The sequence below is a fragment of the Apus apus genome, chromosome 3 (assembly GCF_020740795.1).
Source record: "Apus apus isolate bApuApu2 chromosome 3, bApuApu2.pri.cur, whole genome shotgun sequence".
NCBI lineage: Eukaryota > Metazoa > Chordata > Aves > Apodiformes > Apodidae > Apus > Apus apus.
The window spans coordinates 32,159,184-32,175,918 of NC_067284.1; the positions used below are offsets into that span (position 1 = coordinate 32,159,184).

The following is a 16,735-nucleotide window of genomic DNA, read 5'->3' on the forward strand; positions in this document are numbered from 1 at the left end:
AACAAGTCTCACAATTATCACAGATAAACCTTCAGAAACCTTAAGCCACAGAAAATACTTCTCCAAGTAAAGAAAGAAAAAGGGAACAAGTAGAATGTGCTTACCTGTAAAAGGTGAAAGAGGGTTTTACAGAGAGCAGTACAAATGGCACGACTGTGTAACTTATTGCTACTTGAGTTGCCATCCATGTTATAATATCGTAACACAGTTTAACAGCAGGAGATTCAACAAAATAGTGTCTGATATTGTTTCTTATCTGAAAAATCCGGTAATAGTAAGTTAGTTTAAGAATAAACTTTGAGAGTTATTTTATTGTACAGCCTTTGTTGCACTACCATGTAATTCATAAGATGAATTTAAATGCTACAGTGAGCACTCTGGTAGACTGGACTCACCTTGCAGAGAGAACATAACTTTTACCTGTGAACTGTCCCTAAACCTTGGCTTTTGCACCAGTCCCTGGCTGATTAATGTCAAAAGTTCACAGTGACAAAGTCTGGAAAGGAGAGGGAGCTATACCTATTGTAAAGAAAGGTGTCAGTTCTGTCAAACAAGGACTATACCCACATCTTAGTGAAGACAAGGGGCATCTGTTTTATTACTGTTAATAACAATCTAAATCTGAAGTACCACCTTCCCCTAACTATTATAGCAACAAAAGAGCAGTCTGCTTCATTACTCATTCTCCTGTTTCTTTAGACAGAAAAGTAGTCTGTTATTCTGCTCTGAGCTGACAGCTAATTTTGTTTGTTCCTCTTTCCCCTTGAGTAACTGATAAACCTGCCTCTGCTCTTACTCAAGCAGGACTGAGAGATTTCTTGGCAGGTTTGCTGGTTCCATATGGAGCTGAAAAGCAGCTGCAAAAGCTTGTTAATGTGACTGCACTGCTGGTTAGCCAACTTTGAGTAGAAATAGAAACCTTTATCTGCTGGTCAAGGGGAAACATTCTTTAGTTACCATCTTTACAATAGTACCGGACAGAAATTAGGGAGCGGGACAGACTCAAATAAATAGCACTGACTCGCAAATTTTAAACTACTGATAATGAGTGATAAAGTTTTTTCAAAATTATCTTAGATAACATCATCTTGTTTACCATGGCGTAAGAATATACATGATCAGTTAATGCAGATGAAAGACATCCACAAAAGATATGCTACAAAGATGTAAAAGGCTGTGCACAGTCTTGCTTGTTTCTAAAGCCACACTGCTCTCATAACTAAAAAAGTACAAAACTATCAAACAGACTGTGTGTTAACTGTAAATTGCATCTTTGGACTACAGAACACAATTTTCTTTTACAGAACTACTTATTATTTAAGAAGGTACTTGGTGGGTACTTACAGCTCGTGCTGCTAGTGTCATTAGTACTCCTGTTAAAAATGTTAAATAATATCCTGGGTAAACCCCATGCCAAATGGCAGAGAGGATGAAGGTTTGGATCGTTGGGCTGAAGGTGGCTCGCTCATAGCACACTCTAGCAAGTCAAAGACAATTAAAGATAAGCAACATGAGACACAGCTCACCAACAATATTCACAGTTATCATTTGTACTTTTAACAGTTTCATCTCCGATACATCATTTGCAATGCAACTGCAGTTTACAATTATTTAATAATGTTGCCTCTGTATTATGCCTTACAGAAAATAAAGCTATTCACAGCTCCTGATTTAACCCCTCATTGCTAACCTATGCTCAGTGCCCTCACACATGGTACTTACAGTGACGTGATACAGAAGTGTCCAAAAGAGGGTGTTGGTGTTAATAATGCATCTTGAGCCATCCAAAAATGTGTTTGAAAAGCTACACTGGAAGGCACAAACTCTTGCAATGAGACAGATATGTATTTTTCATAAAATGAACACAGCTTATAGGAGAAGAGAAAAAGTAGTAACTACCTTCAGTTTTGAGTAACAGAGAGACTACAGTTGAAAATGTGTCTGTGTATAGCAATTAGGTGAGCATGATGATGAAATTATAATTAACGACCCTAGGGATGTGAAAGTATCAAATAAGGAGAGTGCTGAAATCTGCTATTTAAAAAACGGAGACCCTGAATTATTAGGCAAGGTCCTACAATATGGAATTCTAGAAGGAAGAAGTGAAACAGGAATCCAAGAAAAGTATTTTCCAGACAACATTAAATGACACAATGACAAACCATCATGATGTGGAAGAATGATGGGAAACATGGTAAGGTCCTGATATGACTTCATCAAGAGTTCTTTAATGATCTGAAAACCAAAAAGTAATAGGAAATATGGAAACAGATGCACACTAATGTGAAGCAAAAATAAACAGCACAAGCATGCATGAACACAAATCTAAGGCTAACATACAAGAGTGAGTTTCAAGTTTAAAAAAACTCATAGACACCAATATGTAAAAAGGTTTTATAAACACAAGCAAGTAACAGAGAGAGACAGGAGAATGCAAATCTATTATTCAAAGAGGAAGACAAGCTAATGATACGGGGGGGCCAAAACATTCGTTGCTAATGTAACTACTACAACTTCTGCATATAAAAAAGAAAGCTGAGACCAAATCTTACAGTCAGTGTTAAAGAGCAGAAGGTAAAAAGGCAGGATCTGAATAGGGAAAGAAAAAAAATGCATTTTGCTAAATTTAGTTTATTCCAGTCAAAAGGGTGTGGTAAGTTTTATCTTATGAGGTCCCCAGTGCAGGGTTGCAGGGTAACAGCAGAGCTCCCTCCCTTTACCAAAGGGCTTCCCTAAGAATGCCCATTCAGATAAGAACATGGACCTAGGTAGGGCACAGGTGTGTGTATGCATGATACACAAGATTATCTGAGGACATCTGCCCACAATAGATCACCTTAAAGAGGAAAGCAATGTTGGCCTGACTAAACAATAACTAGGAATTTCAAAGAGACTTTTGAAACAAAGGTGTCAGCCTAGAAAGTGGAAAAGCACTAGGACAAATTGTAGCACCTCAGGGAGATGCCTCGGAGCAAAAAAACAGCCATCAAAACCTTGTTTGACACTGCCAAATGTCACCCCACCAACAGAGACAGAGCGTCCTTCCTGGTAGACACCAAGTAGCCTGCATCCAGTTAGGGGGCTGTCCCAGCTGGATGTCATGCACAGGGAGCAGTAACTCATCCCTACCAGCTGCAAGCACATGAACTTGAGGCACACTCTCCTAACCCGCACGTGAATCAGCAGGTCCACGCAGGGCTGGAGCCCACCTCTCCCACAGGCAGCTCACAAAGCAGATGGGGGCCCAGGCTTCCAAAGGGAGGTGTGGTTTTGTAACCCACATGTTCCTGGGAGAGGAGATGTGGTTTGCACATGTGTTTCTTTTAGACTCTTAGGGATTAGTTACAGAATAGTGTTTAGAAATTTGTTTATTAAGCCACAACACTAAGCACTTACAAAACATTATTTTGAATGTGTATTTCACTGACTGGTGGCTAGTTGTCTTGTTAATAAATTGATACATGGCTTCAATCTTTCCTTGTTTTAAACTATTTTAAGCAGATTTTGTCCTGCAAAGCATTCAGGAGTTAACAAAACCTAAATTAACTAATGAAATTTCAGCTATACCAATGCAAGTCAGGTAAGATACATACTAGAAAAAAAAAAAAAAAAGAGGCTTCAGTTTCAAGGAGTTAAAAGCAAGCTTAAAAACTCCTTGATGGATTTGTCAATAATAAATAATGTTGAAATGCTTCATTTGACATTCCTAACAGGAAACTAAGGAAATATGAACATTACAACAGGCTGAGAAAACCTATTCAAATATGGGTGGTTCAGGTTATCAATGAGTTGGTCTAGAAGTGGGAAGATGCATCAACTGTTCAGCAATGTACTCCTCTTGATCTGATTCTATACTTTCATTACTAGCTTGGTAGCTTAGGTGGTAGACTGAGAAGTGTGTATTTCCACCTTCCTTTTTTTTTTTTTTTGTGGGGGAAGGAGAAGGAACGAAGAAGGTTCGTGTTGTCTTCTTAACAGACAGAGCACTAGAATCCAAAATTATGTTGACTGACTTGAATGGTGTTCTGAAATCAACCAGATGAAGTCCAAAGTCTAGAACATCTAAGAAGAAATTGGAATACAGAAAACAGTACCCATCCATTTAACATTACTGAAGAAGTATAGCTGAGCATGAATATGAATCAACAGTATGAAACACTCAGTATCAGCTGAGCATGAATCAACACTAGATTGCTGCTGCAGAAATAGACAGATGTAATACTGTGATCCTAAAGGAAAAAAAAAAAAAAAAAAAAAGGGGTAATTAACCCACTCAAAGCATTCAAGTCTGACTGTAACAAGCCAGGGAAAGACCTCAGAGGTCTTAGCAGAAGTCCTACATCAACTGTAGAATGACGCAAAGTTTGGAAAGAAGTCAGAAGACAGCAGCAAGAACCACAGAGGTTTTGCAAACATGACCAAAGACAAAAGGAATTAGATGTTTCCTTTGGAAAAAAACAATGAACAGGCTGAAGGGGAACTTAACAGCTTCCTCAGTCAGGAAACTTGATAAATATTGTTGATACACCCTACTATATAAATATATATTTTAACTTGTATGCTTCTAACAAGAATTCCTTTGAACTACTGTATTTTGTAATCCACATTAAACATTTATTAAACTGTTTTTTGATCTGTAGATGGATAACTGTTTTATTACAAAGTGTTTGTTTTTACACACAATCAGGGTCTAAGTTCAGTTCCTCTTCCAATAGCAACAGAAGAAAGCAGAATGAATGCTGATTCCTGCTATCTGTGCACTTCATGAAAGATAAATGTCTAATATCTTAGATACTTCCATAAATAATAAACAGGTGAGGTATTAAAAGTGGATGCTTAAAGTACTACATGAGCTTGTTCTCTATTCAAACACTGCAACTAACCAAATTATCAGTAATATAATACATACTCTGGACCAATATTTATGCCTCATATGTAATAATTAAAACAATCTCTTACTCAGAACAAATCTTTAAGAAAATATCCCCCCATCTCCCTTTCACTGTGGCAGAATCTATATGCATTTAGACTACCCTCAAAGATTCTTCTACAACTGTTCTTAATAAGTTAAGAGCAATAAATTGCTCTTAAATTGAGCTTAATTGTTCTTAAAAATAAATGAGATGCTGTAATTTTTCTTCACATCTGAACAATTGACTTGCATTTTTAAATTTCAGTTCCTAACAGAAGTGGTAGTCATCTCCAGTAAAAGGAGTTTTAGTTCAACACCATTCAATTTAGGAGCTTAGAAAGAGAATGTTGTGTTCCAACAAACTTTCTAAGTTTTTATACTGACAAACCACTGTTCTCTAACTAAATTAAAATGCATTTTAAATTAGCTTATTGCTTTATTAAATGATACATTTCAATACCTGTAAACATGCAATTCTTCCTTAATGGGTGTCCTAGCCATAGATTCTATTGCCTATTGAGCCAACCAAACTAATCACATAAATTTCAATTTCTATTTTTAATTGGGTTAGAAAAATATTTAGGGAAGAAATTAAGGAAGGAAGATAATATACTATACAGAAATTTGATGTAAGCAACATCCTGTTGCCAGCCATCTTAGAATAAAAGATAAAGATCATCTACGCAGAGACTGGGACAGGGGAAACAACATTCATGTACTACTCAAGAACATTTTTTTACTTTCTAGTTACTACAAAGAAGTAGTAAAAGCACTACACCCATTTCCCAGATAAGGAAAAAAGTGCTTTTTTTCTTTTTTGATAACACATTGTAGGGTTTACTATTTGCCACGCACTCATTAAGCAAGGAGTGCATGAAGTTCTCTCACAGAATGTATGGAAGTTTCTGTATCAATTTGTGGCTGAAAACAAAACAAAAAACCCACCAAAAAAAGAAAATCCACAGCCAAACATGTATTTTGCCTACTGCTCTTCGCAACATGCACTGCTTTGAATACCAAGAGAGGAAAAAAAGAAACACCTCCACAGATTAATACTTTCATGTTCCCTATGACCACTGAAGAACAGTTTCTATCACTACCTGACACTTTAGAGTAAGAAAGAAGTGCTACATTCAGAGGCTTTAATTCAACACGAATGTTCCATGCAGTTGCTAAACAACCATACCATTTTGTGGGGTTTAGCTTTAAATGTTATCTTCAAAGACATATTCAGCTAAGAAACCTCATTAGAGAAAAGCTTTCCTTTAAGAAAGAAATACCTTTTAAGCCAAAGCGCTGTTTGGATATTCCAGTTATCAAGAAACATCTTGAAACTTGTAGAAAACTGTGAAGTAAAAACAAATTAGTTACTTCCATAATTATAAAATGTTACAAAATATTTCAGAATTACGACATATAAATCATATAAATCATAAAATAACACCCTACTTTGTGATGAGGTGAATAATGTATTTACTCAACTACTTATAACCACAAAATATTTTGGAACTCAACTGACAAGTAGAACATATTCAAAACAGACTATTTTCCATCCTTTCCTAAGGGTGTGAACATGTAATTTCTGACTTACAACATATTATTCACTACCCAGAGGGACAAAATGCTTTGGAAAAGTTACTGAATTTACAAGCAACTACCTATGTGGGCATGTATTTTATTTGTAAGAACCATGAACAAACCTCTATTTGCTGGATCCTCAGATTTGATATTAGATCCCAATGTGTAACTCCATTTTTATCATAGCCTCTAAAACCAAACCCTGCTGCATTATTAATTGCATCTGCTGCAATGAAACAAAAAGAAACAAGTGAATTACAAACTGCCTGTATTACAAATTGTGCATCACACAACATGGAGTTTGTTCAAAATATTTATCACATTTTTCACAGCTATATATATTTTTTTAATACTGAGGATCCCTGTATTAAGACACTTGAGCAAACAAAAAATAATCCAAGCAACACACCAGCTTCCAATTAAAAACTGTTACTAAAGCAAAAGAATGAAAGGCAGCACTACGGACTTCACTGTACAGACGTCCTCCCTCCCTCATACCATCTACTTAGACTTGCTTGAGCAATTTGACAGAAAACTAATCTCAATGATATGCATCAAGACCGTGACACAGTGGCTGGTTGTAAAGATTTGTGACAGCAGCACAACATGAAGATGCTTGTCTCTGGTCTTCATTATGCAGCACCAGTGATGTTTAAAGCATACAAATAAAACTGCACGATTCTCTTCCAGCAGGTGCCTATTTACAGCACCACGCAGAGCAGAGCAACCCTAGCAGAATATAACAGTCATGTACTAAGCGATGCAGAGTTTGTCAGATTTCCACTAATGGCACCAGGCCATTGTTAACAACACTTCTGAATGCAACATGTTGTCAAAGGTCAAATAATTCCCAAGGAGAAAAAGCTGCTACTGTCACCTGGACTATGCAGGACAAGACAAGTCATCACCTTTTGCTTAGCTTTGTTAGCTCTGACACTAAAAATTCCTCAGTGGTACTTCTCAAATTAGGATGGCCATGGAAGGGAAACAAGGTTTTTTTCCAAATATTGCCTCTCTGGAGTCAGGTGCTTGGTTGCACAGACGCACATCCATGAGACATGAATCCAGCCAGGTATCCACTTATGTGGATAAATAAGTGACTATGGGCTCCTCTCTCAGTTCAGAGGAGTCCTGATGAATTGGATGCAAGGTAGGCAAAAGGCTCTGCGGAAACAACACAGACCTAATGCCCTAGTTACAGGGCATGAGCCTTCTGTTAGCTCTGTATTCACATAAAACACTAATTAGATTGTCACATTTTAAATTACAGTTAGAAAGGCAAAATCAATTGCTCAGCTTGTATTACAATATTAAAAAAACTATTTTCTACAGTAGTAACATGTAAGAGAGATTAATCTCTTTTTTATTTTCCTTTCTTCTTAACAACTTTCACAAGGTATTAATCCAGTGTATTTGTAAACAAAAAGAAACTACTGACTGAATGAATTCCATTCCAGAAATTCAGTTTTGCCAGCTACCTACCAGTCTGGAAGATACTCATCACGAATAATTTTAACTTAGAAGGCAACAAAATTCACTGCTACACATCTGGTATCACTGATGCCAACTTCAAACATTAGACAATGATTTAATGCTCAATCAGAAATGGCTGAAAGCATGAATTCTACAATCTCTTGGTAGCTAGTACAAAGACTATGGCTAGAATAAGTATTCATTTTATCAACTTGCATTGCAGTAAGTGTTCATTTTCATTTTTTTCTGCAGTGCAAACAACAGTAATGTACAACTCAAAATCACACCATCCAGTAAGGATGTTAAGGACCCCTCCATTTATACTATTAGAAGGTTAGATGAAATAAAGTGGAACAAAGATTTTAAAAAGCTATTTAGCAAACTGAAAGTACAGAGTTGACATAACTTATTTTCTTCAGTATTTTACCAAAGGAATGCTAGCTCTACACTGCTAGCAAGTGCATCAGGAGAAATCTATCAGAAGTATTACAGGGAAAAAAAACAACAAAGATTATTAATTTTTCAGATGACTCCTACTCCTTGCAGATTATAATACTGGTGCATAAGAGAACAACATTCAAAATTATTTCATTCCACAACAAGATCCAGAATTACTATATCCAGACAAGCTGAAAGCACTTCATTCATTGACCAGGAATGAAACCAGCAGCTGTAAATGAGTCATGCTGTTCTGCTACACTAAAGCTTTCTTTATTGCATTGTGTCCCACAGATTCCCTCTCAAAAGAATTATGAAACAAATATGTAAAACTGGAGAGGAGGAGGAAGCTGATGAAACCTGTTTTATGAGCCATTTTCAAGATGTCAGCTTATATAAATAGAGCATTTTGCTGTTGTATGTGTTGTTTTTTTCCAATACTACTAAGTCAAAGGCAAAACCTTCTTTAAACTGCATCATCTATTCAGGGTGTCTTAAATCAGTGACTGCAGGTCTTATATCATCAGTTATTACAACTTTTAGTAAACAAAGACTAAACATGAAGTGTCACACATCAAATCCTGAAAATACTTGTGTGAATGCCACCCACTGTTAAAAGCACTGTATCTGAATTTCAATATATTAATTTTTCCATCATACTTGAATAACATCAAGCAAATTAGTGATAACTCACCACAGAAGGAGGCTTAGAATAACTTTTCAGATATGCCAAAAATCAAGGTATCAAAAAAATAAAAATAAAAATCAGAGATTGTACATCAGACTTCAATTTTTAAAAACCAAAGTCAGTGCTCATAGAAACACCACCACTCTCCAAAAAACCTTATGTTTCACTCAAAAGTCCATGATCTCATTTGCAACACTGTCACAACATTGTATTTAGATTTATGGCAAGATTTGTTACTCAAAAAGAGACACCAATCAATACACTTTAACAACACCTCAAAATACTTCAGTGTAATTATGTTTTCCTAAGGCCTCAAGAGGGCACTGTCACTTTTTAATACATAGTGTGCAGCATCCAAAATGAAACTCAATACCTACACTTTCTTTTATCTATTTTTTTTTATGTGTATATACTTACCTAAAGTCCATGCAAAATAATACTTGGGTCTGGCAGCCATAAGAGACACATACAGGTAGAAAAACCTTACAGGCCATGATGCTGTAGCTCTGAAGTTATCATCAATGTTGTATTCCACAGGCAAAGTTTTTGTAATAGTCATGTGGAAGAGTAAGGACAGTCCACAGATTAAAAGTTTCTGTGCCACAGCTATCTGAAAAGTTTAAAATGGAAGACTTTGTAAGCGTCATTCGTTGTTAATCTTCTGGAAACAAAGGCAAGTTATAATCTTCCTTCCCTAAGCATGTCATATGGCATACATATCACTTTTTCGGTAATATATACTACAAACTTGAAAGTAACAGGTAACATTTTAAGAAGGTTCAAGGAATATTATCTGGATTAAGCTGTGAGCACCTCTTCTTGTGGCAAACACAGCAAATCCAATCTGACTACAGTGAACCTCCAAAAACCCTCTTGATAATGGGAACACTTTTTGCAACTCCAGTTTTTTTCTTATTCCATTGTCAAATTACTGAAGCAAGTAAGATGTTAAGACATCACAGTATAAAACATAAAATCTGGGACAAGACGAGTACAGTACAGAGATTCCAAAAACAATGGCAAAGCTTCTATTAATTTTCGGCAATCTTTGGTATAATGCAGGTGTTAAATTGATGCCCGACTCAATATATCAATCATCTCTATTAGATTATTGCAATACCTAAATTCTAAACCAACTAAAATACTGAAATATTTTTTTAATTTTCAGCCCAAATACCTCAGTTCCATGCAGACCTGTTTTTCAACTAGAGTGATCAAGCTATAAGGGGTCAAATAATATGCTCACAGGCACGTAAAAGTATGTTGTTCAGGCATGTACTGGACTCAGATTTTGTCAAAATTCAGTGTTGCTACAACTACCATACTAAGGAGTAAGTATTTTTAAGAAAACATTTCTAAGGTTCCATTACAAAACACAGAGAGCAATAATGCATGACATCCACTGCTTTAAGTCTCTGGACTAATCCACATCCCAAGGGCAGTCACCACGTTCTATGCAGTTTCCTAAAGTAACACACGTATCTGTGCAACTTCCTGAAGTTACACACTAACTAAGTACCTACAAAAGAGAAGTTTGAAATCTAGTTCATTTATATTTAATTTTCAAGTTCTGATTGTAAGTAATCTCAATATTTAAATTTAAACATTACTGTTTTAATTTACATTACAATTTTACAAACACTAAACTTGGCAAAACCACAATAGATCTAACTATTTTTCTTTGAAGCATCCGAACAAAAAGATAACCTGAATCCTTTTTCTGTCCATCCTGCTTCCAGTATACCTGCCCAATGTTTTAATGGTAATGTCCTGCTTCAATTAAGAGTGCAGCTTCACATAAATAAAGAGTAATCCTGTTCCACAATAAAGAATGGAGCTTTAAGTGCTCAACTGAAAACACAGATTTCTGCCAGACACACAGGGTACCAAAGATTCACCCAGTCACATAGATGCAAGAGGTGGTACAACCTGACAAAACATTTCAATTGGAAAAGCTGTAAAACTGTGATGGTAGCTTTCAATATTGTGTATTTTTCATGTGGCTTATCTCAGAAGCTATTTCAGAGAGGATCAGAAAACCCAGCTAATTAAACAAACCACCTGGATAACTCAGGAAGCAACTATCTATTAACAGCTAAAGCTAACGTTTAATTATTTCTTTTTACTTGCTTTCTATTAAACTTCATTTTAGTATTTTCCTCTATTACAAGAGGTCAAAGTAAAGGACATTAACTTTCTAGAAGTGTTCCTTTGTTTTTCTAGCAACTACTAACCCAAATCTCTCTTTGCCAGAGCAGAGGAAAAGTTCAGTCAGCTTAACTTCTTCAGGAATTTAAATAGAAATTAATGTTCATAAAAACAATTATTAACACTAATGAATCTTTAATTTATTTAATATCTGACACATGTAGAAGTCAGATACTTGTTAATACCAAAAGCCATCCCCCCCCAAATTTCGAAACAAACTCTAACCTGTAACTTGAAGTCATATTCAATTTAGCATAATAAAGAGTATTTATAGGCTGGTAACAATAACAAGCAACCTAAAATAAAAGCATAAACATACTAAATAGGCATCTTCTATCTGAAGATCTGTGTCAAGTCTATGCAGTTTAGAAGTCATGTTATCTCTGTTTAAAAGCCTGCTTTTTGCCACTGCCATTGTTTCCCAGTTTTTCTATAGGTAGATAGAAATCATTAATCTGCCTACTCAACCCAAAAATACACTTAGTACCTCTTTGAAGGTTTTTAACTAAATTGTGGTGGTGAAAGCCCCTCTTTTAAGGAAAAGCATCAGAGTTACAACAAAATTTATCTTAAGATAATGAACTCATACAGGGCTCTGCCTATATGCATTGTACTTTTAGAAAATAAACTCAGCAGTTTTCAATTTGTAGTTGTAGAAAAAGTACTGAAGAAGGAAGGTGTTTTAATTCATTTATTAAGCATTTAAATTATGTATTGCTACAATTATTTTTTTGGCAGAAACACTTAAGATTTAATAAATCCCAGAACCTCAACCAAGCACGCTGATACCTTTTGCAGGGTTCAGTACCAGGGATATTAGTATCCTTAATAAAAAGTGAGGGAAATAATCTCCTGCCTCTACAAAGACTGGCAGCTGCAGTTTCAGGACTGGTTTAAGCAGAGTTTCTGAAGGACAATCCAAATACAGGCTGTAGGCAAAGCAGCTGTCCTGCTCTGTCTCCTCACCTTAGCTGCAAGTTTTTACTCTTTGCTCTTCCAGTGAGTCAGATTAGACAAACCAGGTGAAAAACTAGACTCTTTGTGGAAGGTGGGGTTGGTTTTTGTTTGCTTGTTTGTTTGGTGTTTTTGGTTTGTTGTTTTTTATACATATATATATATATATATATATACTAACTAGCTTTAGGCTGGATCAAATGATCAGACCACAGGACAGTGCAATGCACATCAGCACTGCTAAGATAAGCAAAGGACCCAGAACCCACATCCAGGACCTACCAAATTCAGCAAGAGGTTATAATGTGTTTGGTTTAAAGAGATTATCAAACTACAGCCTGACAGTTATAGCGCTCAAGTTTTGAACACATGTACACAAAAATAAAAGTCTTCACCTGACACTAAAGTGATCTATAATTCAACTACCTATAGAAATGCATTTAGTAAAGCATTAATTCACTTCCTACTGCTTAACTAACTAGGTTACTTATACAAGATTCTTTGCCAAGGCATAAATGGGTAATCACTGGACTGCATATTCACAGGAGTGTTGGTCAGTTTTTACAAGGATGACATAACTAATTTAGAAATTTGAAGTTTCATTTCATTCACTCTTCATAGCTTTCAACATATAAAAATAACTGTTCTGTTAAGGAATTAAAAAACCATAAGTTGCAGGATAACTTTGGCCTCATATGATGCAAATTGCACCATTTATTTTACAACAAAAAGGTAGAAAGGCCTGGCTCATTTAGTTCTGATGAACAAAAACTGTGGATACATGTATAAAAATATCAACTATGGTCAACACTAGCAACGAAAAAAGGTACTTAAGCTAGAAGACAGTGCCAGGACAAAACAAAACGTGCATAACTAGATGGGAATATAATTAGATTGAAAGCTAGACACCTAATCAGGGTAAGGAGTTCAGGAACAGCTTTCTAATTGAAGCAATAAAGGTAAAACACTAACTGAGCCTCGGAATTTTATATTACTATGTAAACATTTATAATATAGAAAAACATTAAAAAATATAACAGAAACATTAAAAAGTTATTTGAATGAACTTGTTCTTGGTTGATAATTAAAAAAGATCTCAATATAATATTGAACTATATTAAAGCATATTATTTTGGGGAGGTTAGCACCTCAGGCAAAAAAAAATATAGGTAATCAAGCAAGAACTTTATAACCTGTAGGAAGAGGCTGCATAATAAGTAAGAAAGCAGGTATCTGCTGACAGGAATCTTGTATTTTAAGGGTAGCCATAATAAAAAGAAACTTACAAAGATAGATATTAATTTCTGAGAGTTGACACCACTTTGAGCACCAACAATTGATAGCTTGTAAAAAGGCACAATAGGAGGCATATAAGAAATAGGTTTTAATATGTTGACTTGATTCATTTAACATGCAATAAACACAGCAAAAATACTAAACCAAGTTAACATCATGCGGTCAACATACAGTAATAGAAAAGGAGGCTGGCATGTACTACTTTGGTTATGTAATTATACTTAAGAAATGAAACTTACTGTAACTCAGCTGAGTGATTTTTTTTCATATACTACATTAACATTTGCTGATACCCATTACATTTTATTTTTTGAGATACCTAACACATTATTATTCTTAAAATAATGACATGAGAATCAAGGAACAAATTTAAAGTATTAATATGAAGTTAATCGTATTTAAACATTCTTCTAGAACAAGGCAATGAATATTTTAATTGATGCAGCAAATGCAGTGGAATTTTATTATCCATGTGTCTTCAAAAGCACACAATACTCACTGGTGTTATAAAATGCAACCAGATTTCTTTAACACCAGTGCTGAGAAGAGGCATCAACAGCAAAGACAGCTTCTCTTTTTTTTTTTTTTTTTTTATGTCAAGAGCTAATGCAGCATAAATTGCAAAATGTTTCAAGCATCTTAAGAGAAATTCATTTTAAGAAAAGCCACTTACCTGAAAGAAGAATCCATCATAGGTTTACATTTATTTCTATTGACTGTGTTCAGATTACTAGCAAGATTATGTGGTAAAAAGCTAGGAATTCCTACCAGGCAATCAGCAGATGCATGTCCAGAAGACTGGCAGATTTGGTTAGTTCCATTTATCTGCAATGACTTTACTACACAATATTTTTCCACAGAAATAGGATTTTAGTACGTAAGATGTGATGCCTTTACCAAGCCAAAACAATGTTGAAAAAGAAGTGTCTGCAAACTTTGCCAATACAGCATATCAATGCAGACTACAGACTCTGAGGTGCCAATCTGCGCAAGGAATTCTCCTGTGTCTTTTGCTTTCCTGTCTCCTGGCTCCATAGGACACTTCTGTGAGCTTAGGTGTTTTGTCAAATGTGAAGCAGTTTAAAGCATTATCATCCTCCAGCCAGCACTTTACGTTCCTGTGGTGTAAGTTACTATATCCACACAAGATGGACAGAATGGACCATGCAAAGAGTCCACATCCACACTCAAAGGATGAAAGCGGTTGACAATGACACAACTGATTGGGAAGCACTCCCTGTTAGCCCAGCTGTGGGGATGGTAGCAGCTCTAGGTGGTGGGACCAGACAAGGAGCTCCATGTGGGAACGCCTTCACCTGCTCCAGCAGCTGTTGGTGGTCCGCAAGATGAGAAGAAAACAGGCAACTGGTACTAGAATTAGCAACAGTATTCCAGTTGACTCCACAATAATTCTGCTTTTTATGTGTGGCTATAATTACCTTAGGCACACACAGATCTAAATGTCTGAAATATTCCTATTTAAGAGAATACGAAAAGACTGAAAAGATAATATTTAGTACCCTAAGCATTAAAATAATTCGATTAAATTTTTAAAGTAACAAGATTCAGAAGCCTTTCATTTTAGTTCAAGCCATACAATATCTCTTGGAAGGAATGAACAACTGGACTTTCTTCTGTATGTATGTGGTCTCTTTTCCAATAATGGAATAAAGACAAAAAAGAACTATGTTGCATGGATTACTAGTCACAGTGTATGGCTAGTACACACAAGCCATTTTACTACACCTTTAGATCAAAATCCATCTCTAACACCTCTCTGTGTGAAAGAAAGCAAGAAAAATGAAACCGCTTCTGTGAGTGTTTTTCAAGTTGTTAAACATGAACGTCTTCTACATGCTGCAAGAAGACATTACAAAATAGTAGAACTTGAGAACGTTCATGAAACCTTACTGGAACTTTCAAGTCTCATCAGCTTTCGTATGAAAAAAATCTGCACTTTGTCTTTACTAGGACTTTTTTTATGTACAATATATGCTTTGAAGGAAACATGCATGAACTATTTTAATTTAAAGATGGCTTTTTACCATATAAGCTTGTTAGGAAGCTCCAATTTAATCTGCTTATATCCACAAGATCCAGACTGGAAACCATGGAGAAAACCTGCCTTAAAAAAAAAAAGTGTTTAACTTTTTGAACAGGGAACTATACTGTTGATGAATGAACTCCAGATACAGCTCAGAAGTTATGCCTGTAAACGAACAGTGCAAACCAAGCCTTTCATGCAATGATTATGTAAGCATCAGCACTGCAAGTCATACATCTTACATTTGGAGAAGGATCCATTTGCTCATACTTTGTATCTTCCTTCCCATTTGCTTCAGACTGTTGCAGTTGGTATGATCTGCCTTCAATGAAAGTAATATAGTCTTTGTAAGAGCATAACGGGCCTGCCAGGATACCCATGAAATTACAGTTGTAACTTAAATACTCCAGTAGACTTGGCATGCGTCTGTAATTCAAAGACAAGCAACTTGTGAGATGGAATGTGTCGTTCTACAGAATTTCCACAGTAGGAAAAGTCATACTCCATCTTATTGCTTAGTCTAACTGCAGCAAAAACTACATGTAGAAAAGCAGTTTGTAGGTCTTTTGTAATCACAGCTTAAAACATTCTACACTTGGTATTTCTTTTCAATCCATACTGAGCATTTGCATACAGATCTCCTGAACTCTGGTGACTCCTTGCCCAATAGAGGTGTTTGACTGAAGCTGAGCCAGGGGAAGGAGAAGGAAAGGTATGTCCTTAAGTGTTTGTTCAACTGTCTATGTTTTCTTTTTTTCCTCAGTAACTGAGTCAGTAAACAAAGGTTTGTGGTAACTGTCAATAATTTCAATTAAGGTAAATTCCTCAAGTCAAGACTGTTTTGCCCAGAACAACACACTATTCAAGTTTCCTGAATGAAGAAAGGAGAAAAGGAAGTTAAACACTGAAAACCAGAACTAAACAAGCATGGCCCTTCACCAGCTACTTTTTATGTGTACTAAACGTTAACTTAAGTCTCCTGTCTGATATGGCAATAACTTGCATAGACTGCACAGAACTTAGAATGTTTTCTTAAATAAGTACAAATCTACTCCTAGTGGTATTTTCCAGGAGAATATATGTCTTAATTAAGCTACAAATATAAAAAACATGGATCTATTTTACAGAAGTTTGTAAACTCTCC

General features: G+C 35.7%; 1 protein-coding gene across 2 annotated transcripts in view; it reads right to left on the reverse strand.

The window, feature by feature from the left end:
- MBOAT2 (membrane bound O-acyltransferase domain containing 2) overlaps positions 1–16,735 on the reverse strand; it is a 90,555-nt gene that overhangs the window by 7,103 nt on the left and 66,717 nt on the right. Inside the window, exons 7-12 of one of the 2 annotated variants that reach the window (XM_051615478.1) lie at positions 15,834–16,017; positions 9,507–9,699; positions 6,613–6,716; positions 6,193–6,257; positions 1,345–1,477; positions 105–256 (exon numbers count right to left, since the gene is read on the reverse strand). In XM_051615478.1, coding sequence (XP_051471438.1) covers positions 105–256; positions 1,345–1,477; positions 6,193–6,257; positions 6,613–6,716; positions 9,507–9,699; positions 15,834–16,017 — 831 coding nt within the window. The remainder of the gene's footprint in view (positions 1–104; positions 257–1,344; positions 1,478–6,192; positions 6,258–6,612; positions 6,717–9,506; positions 9,700–15,833; positions 16,018–16,735) is intronic. The other variant, XM_051615479.1, reaches the window with a different exon arrangement.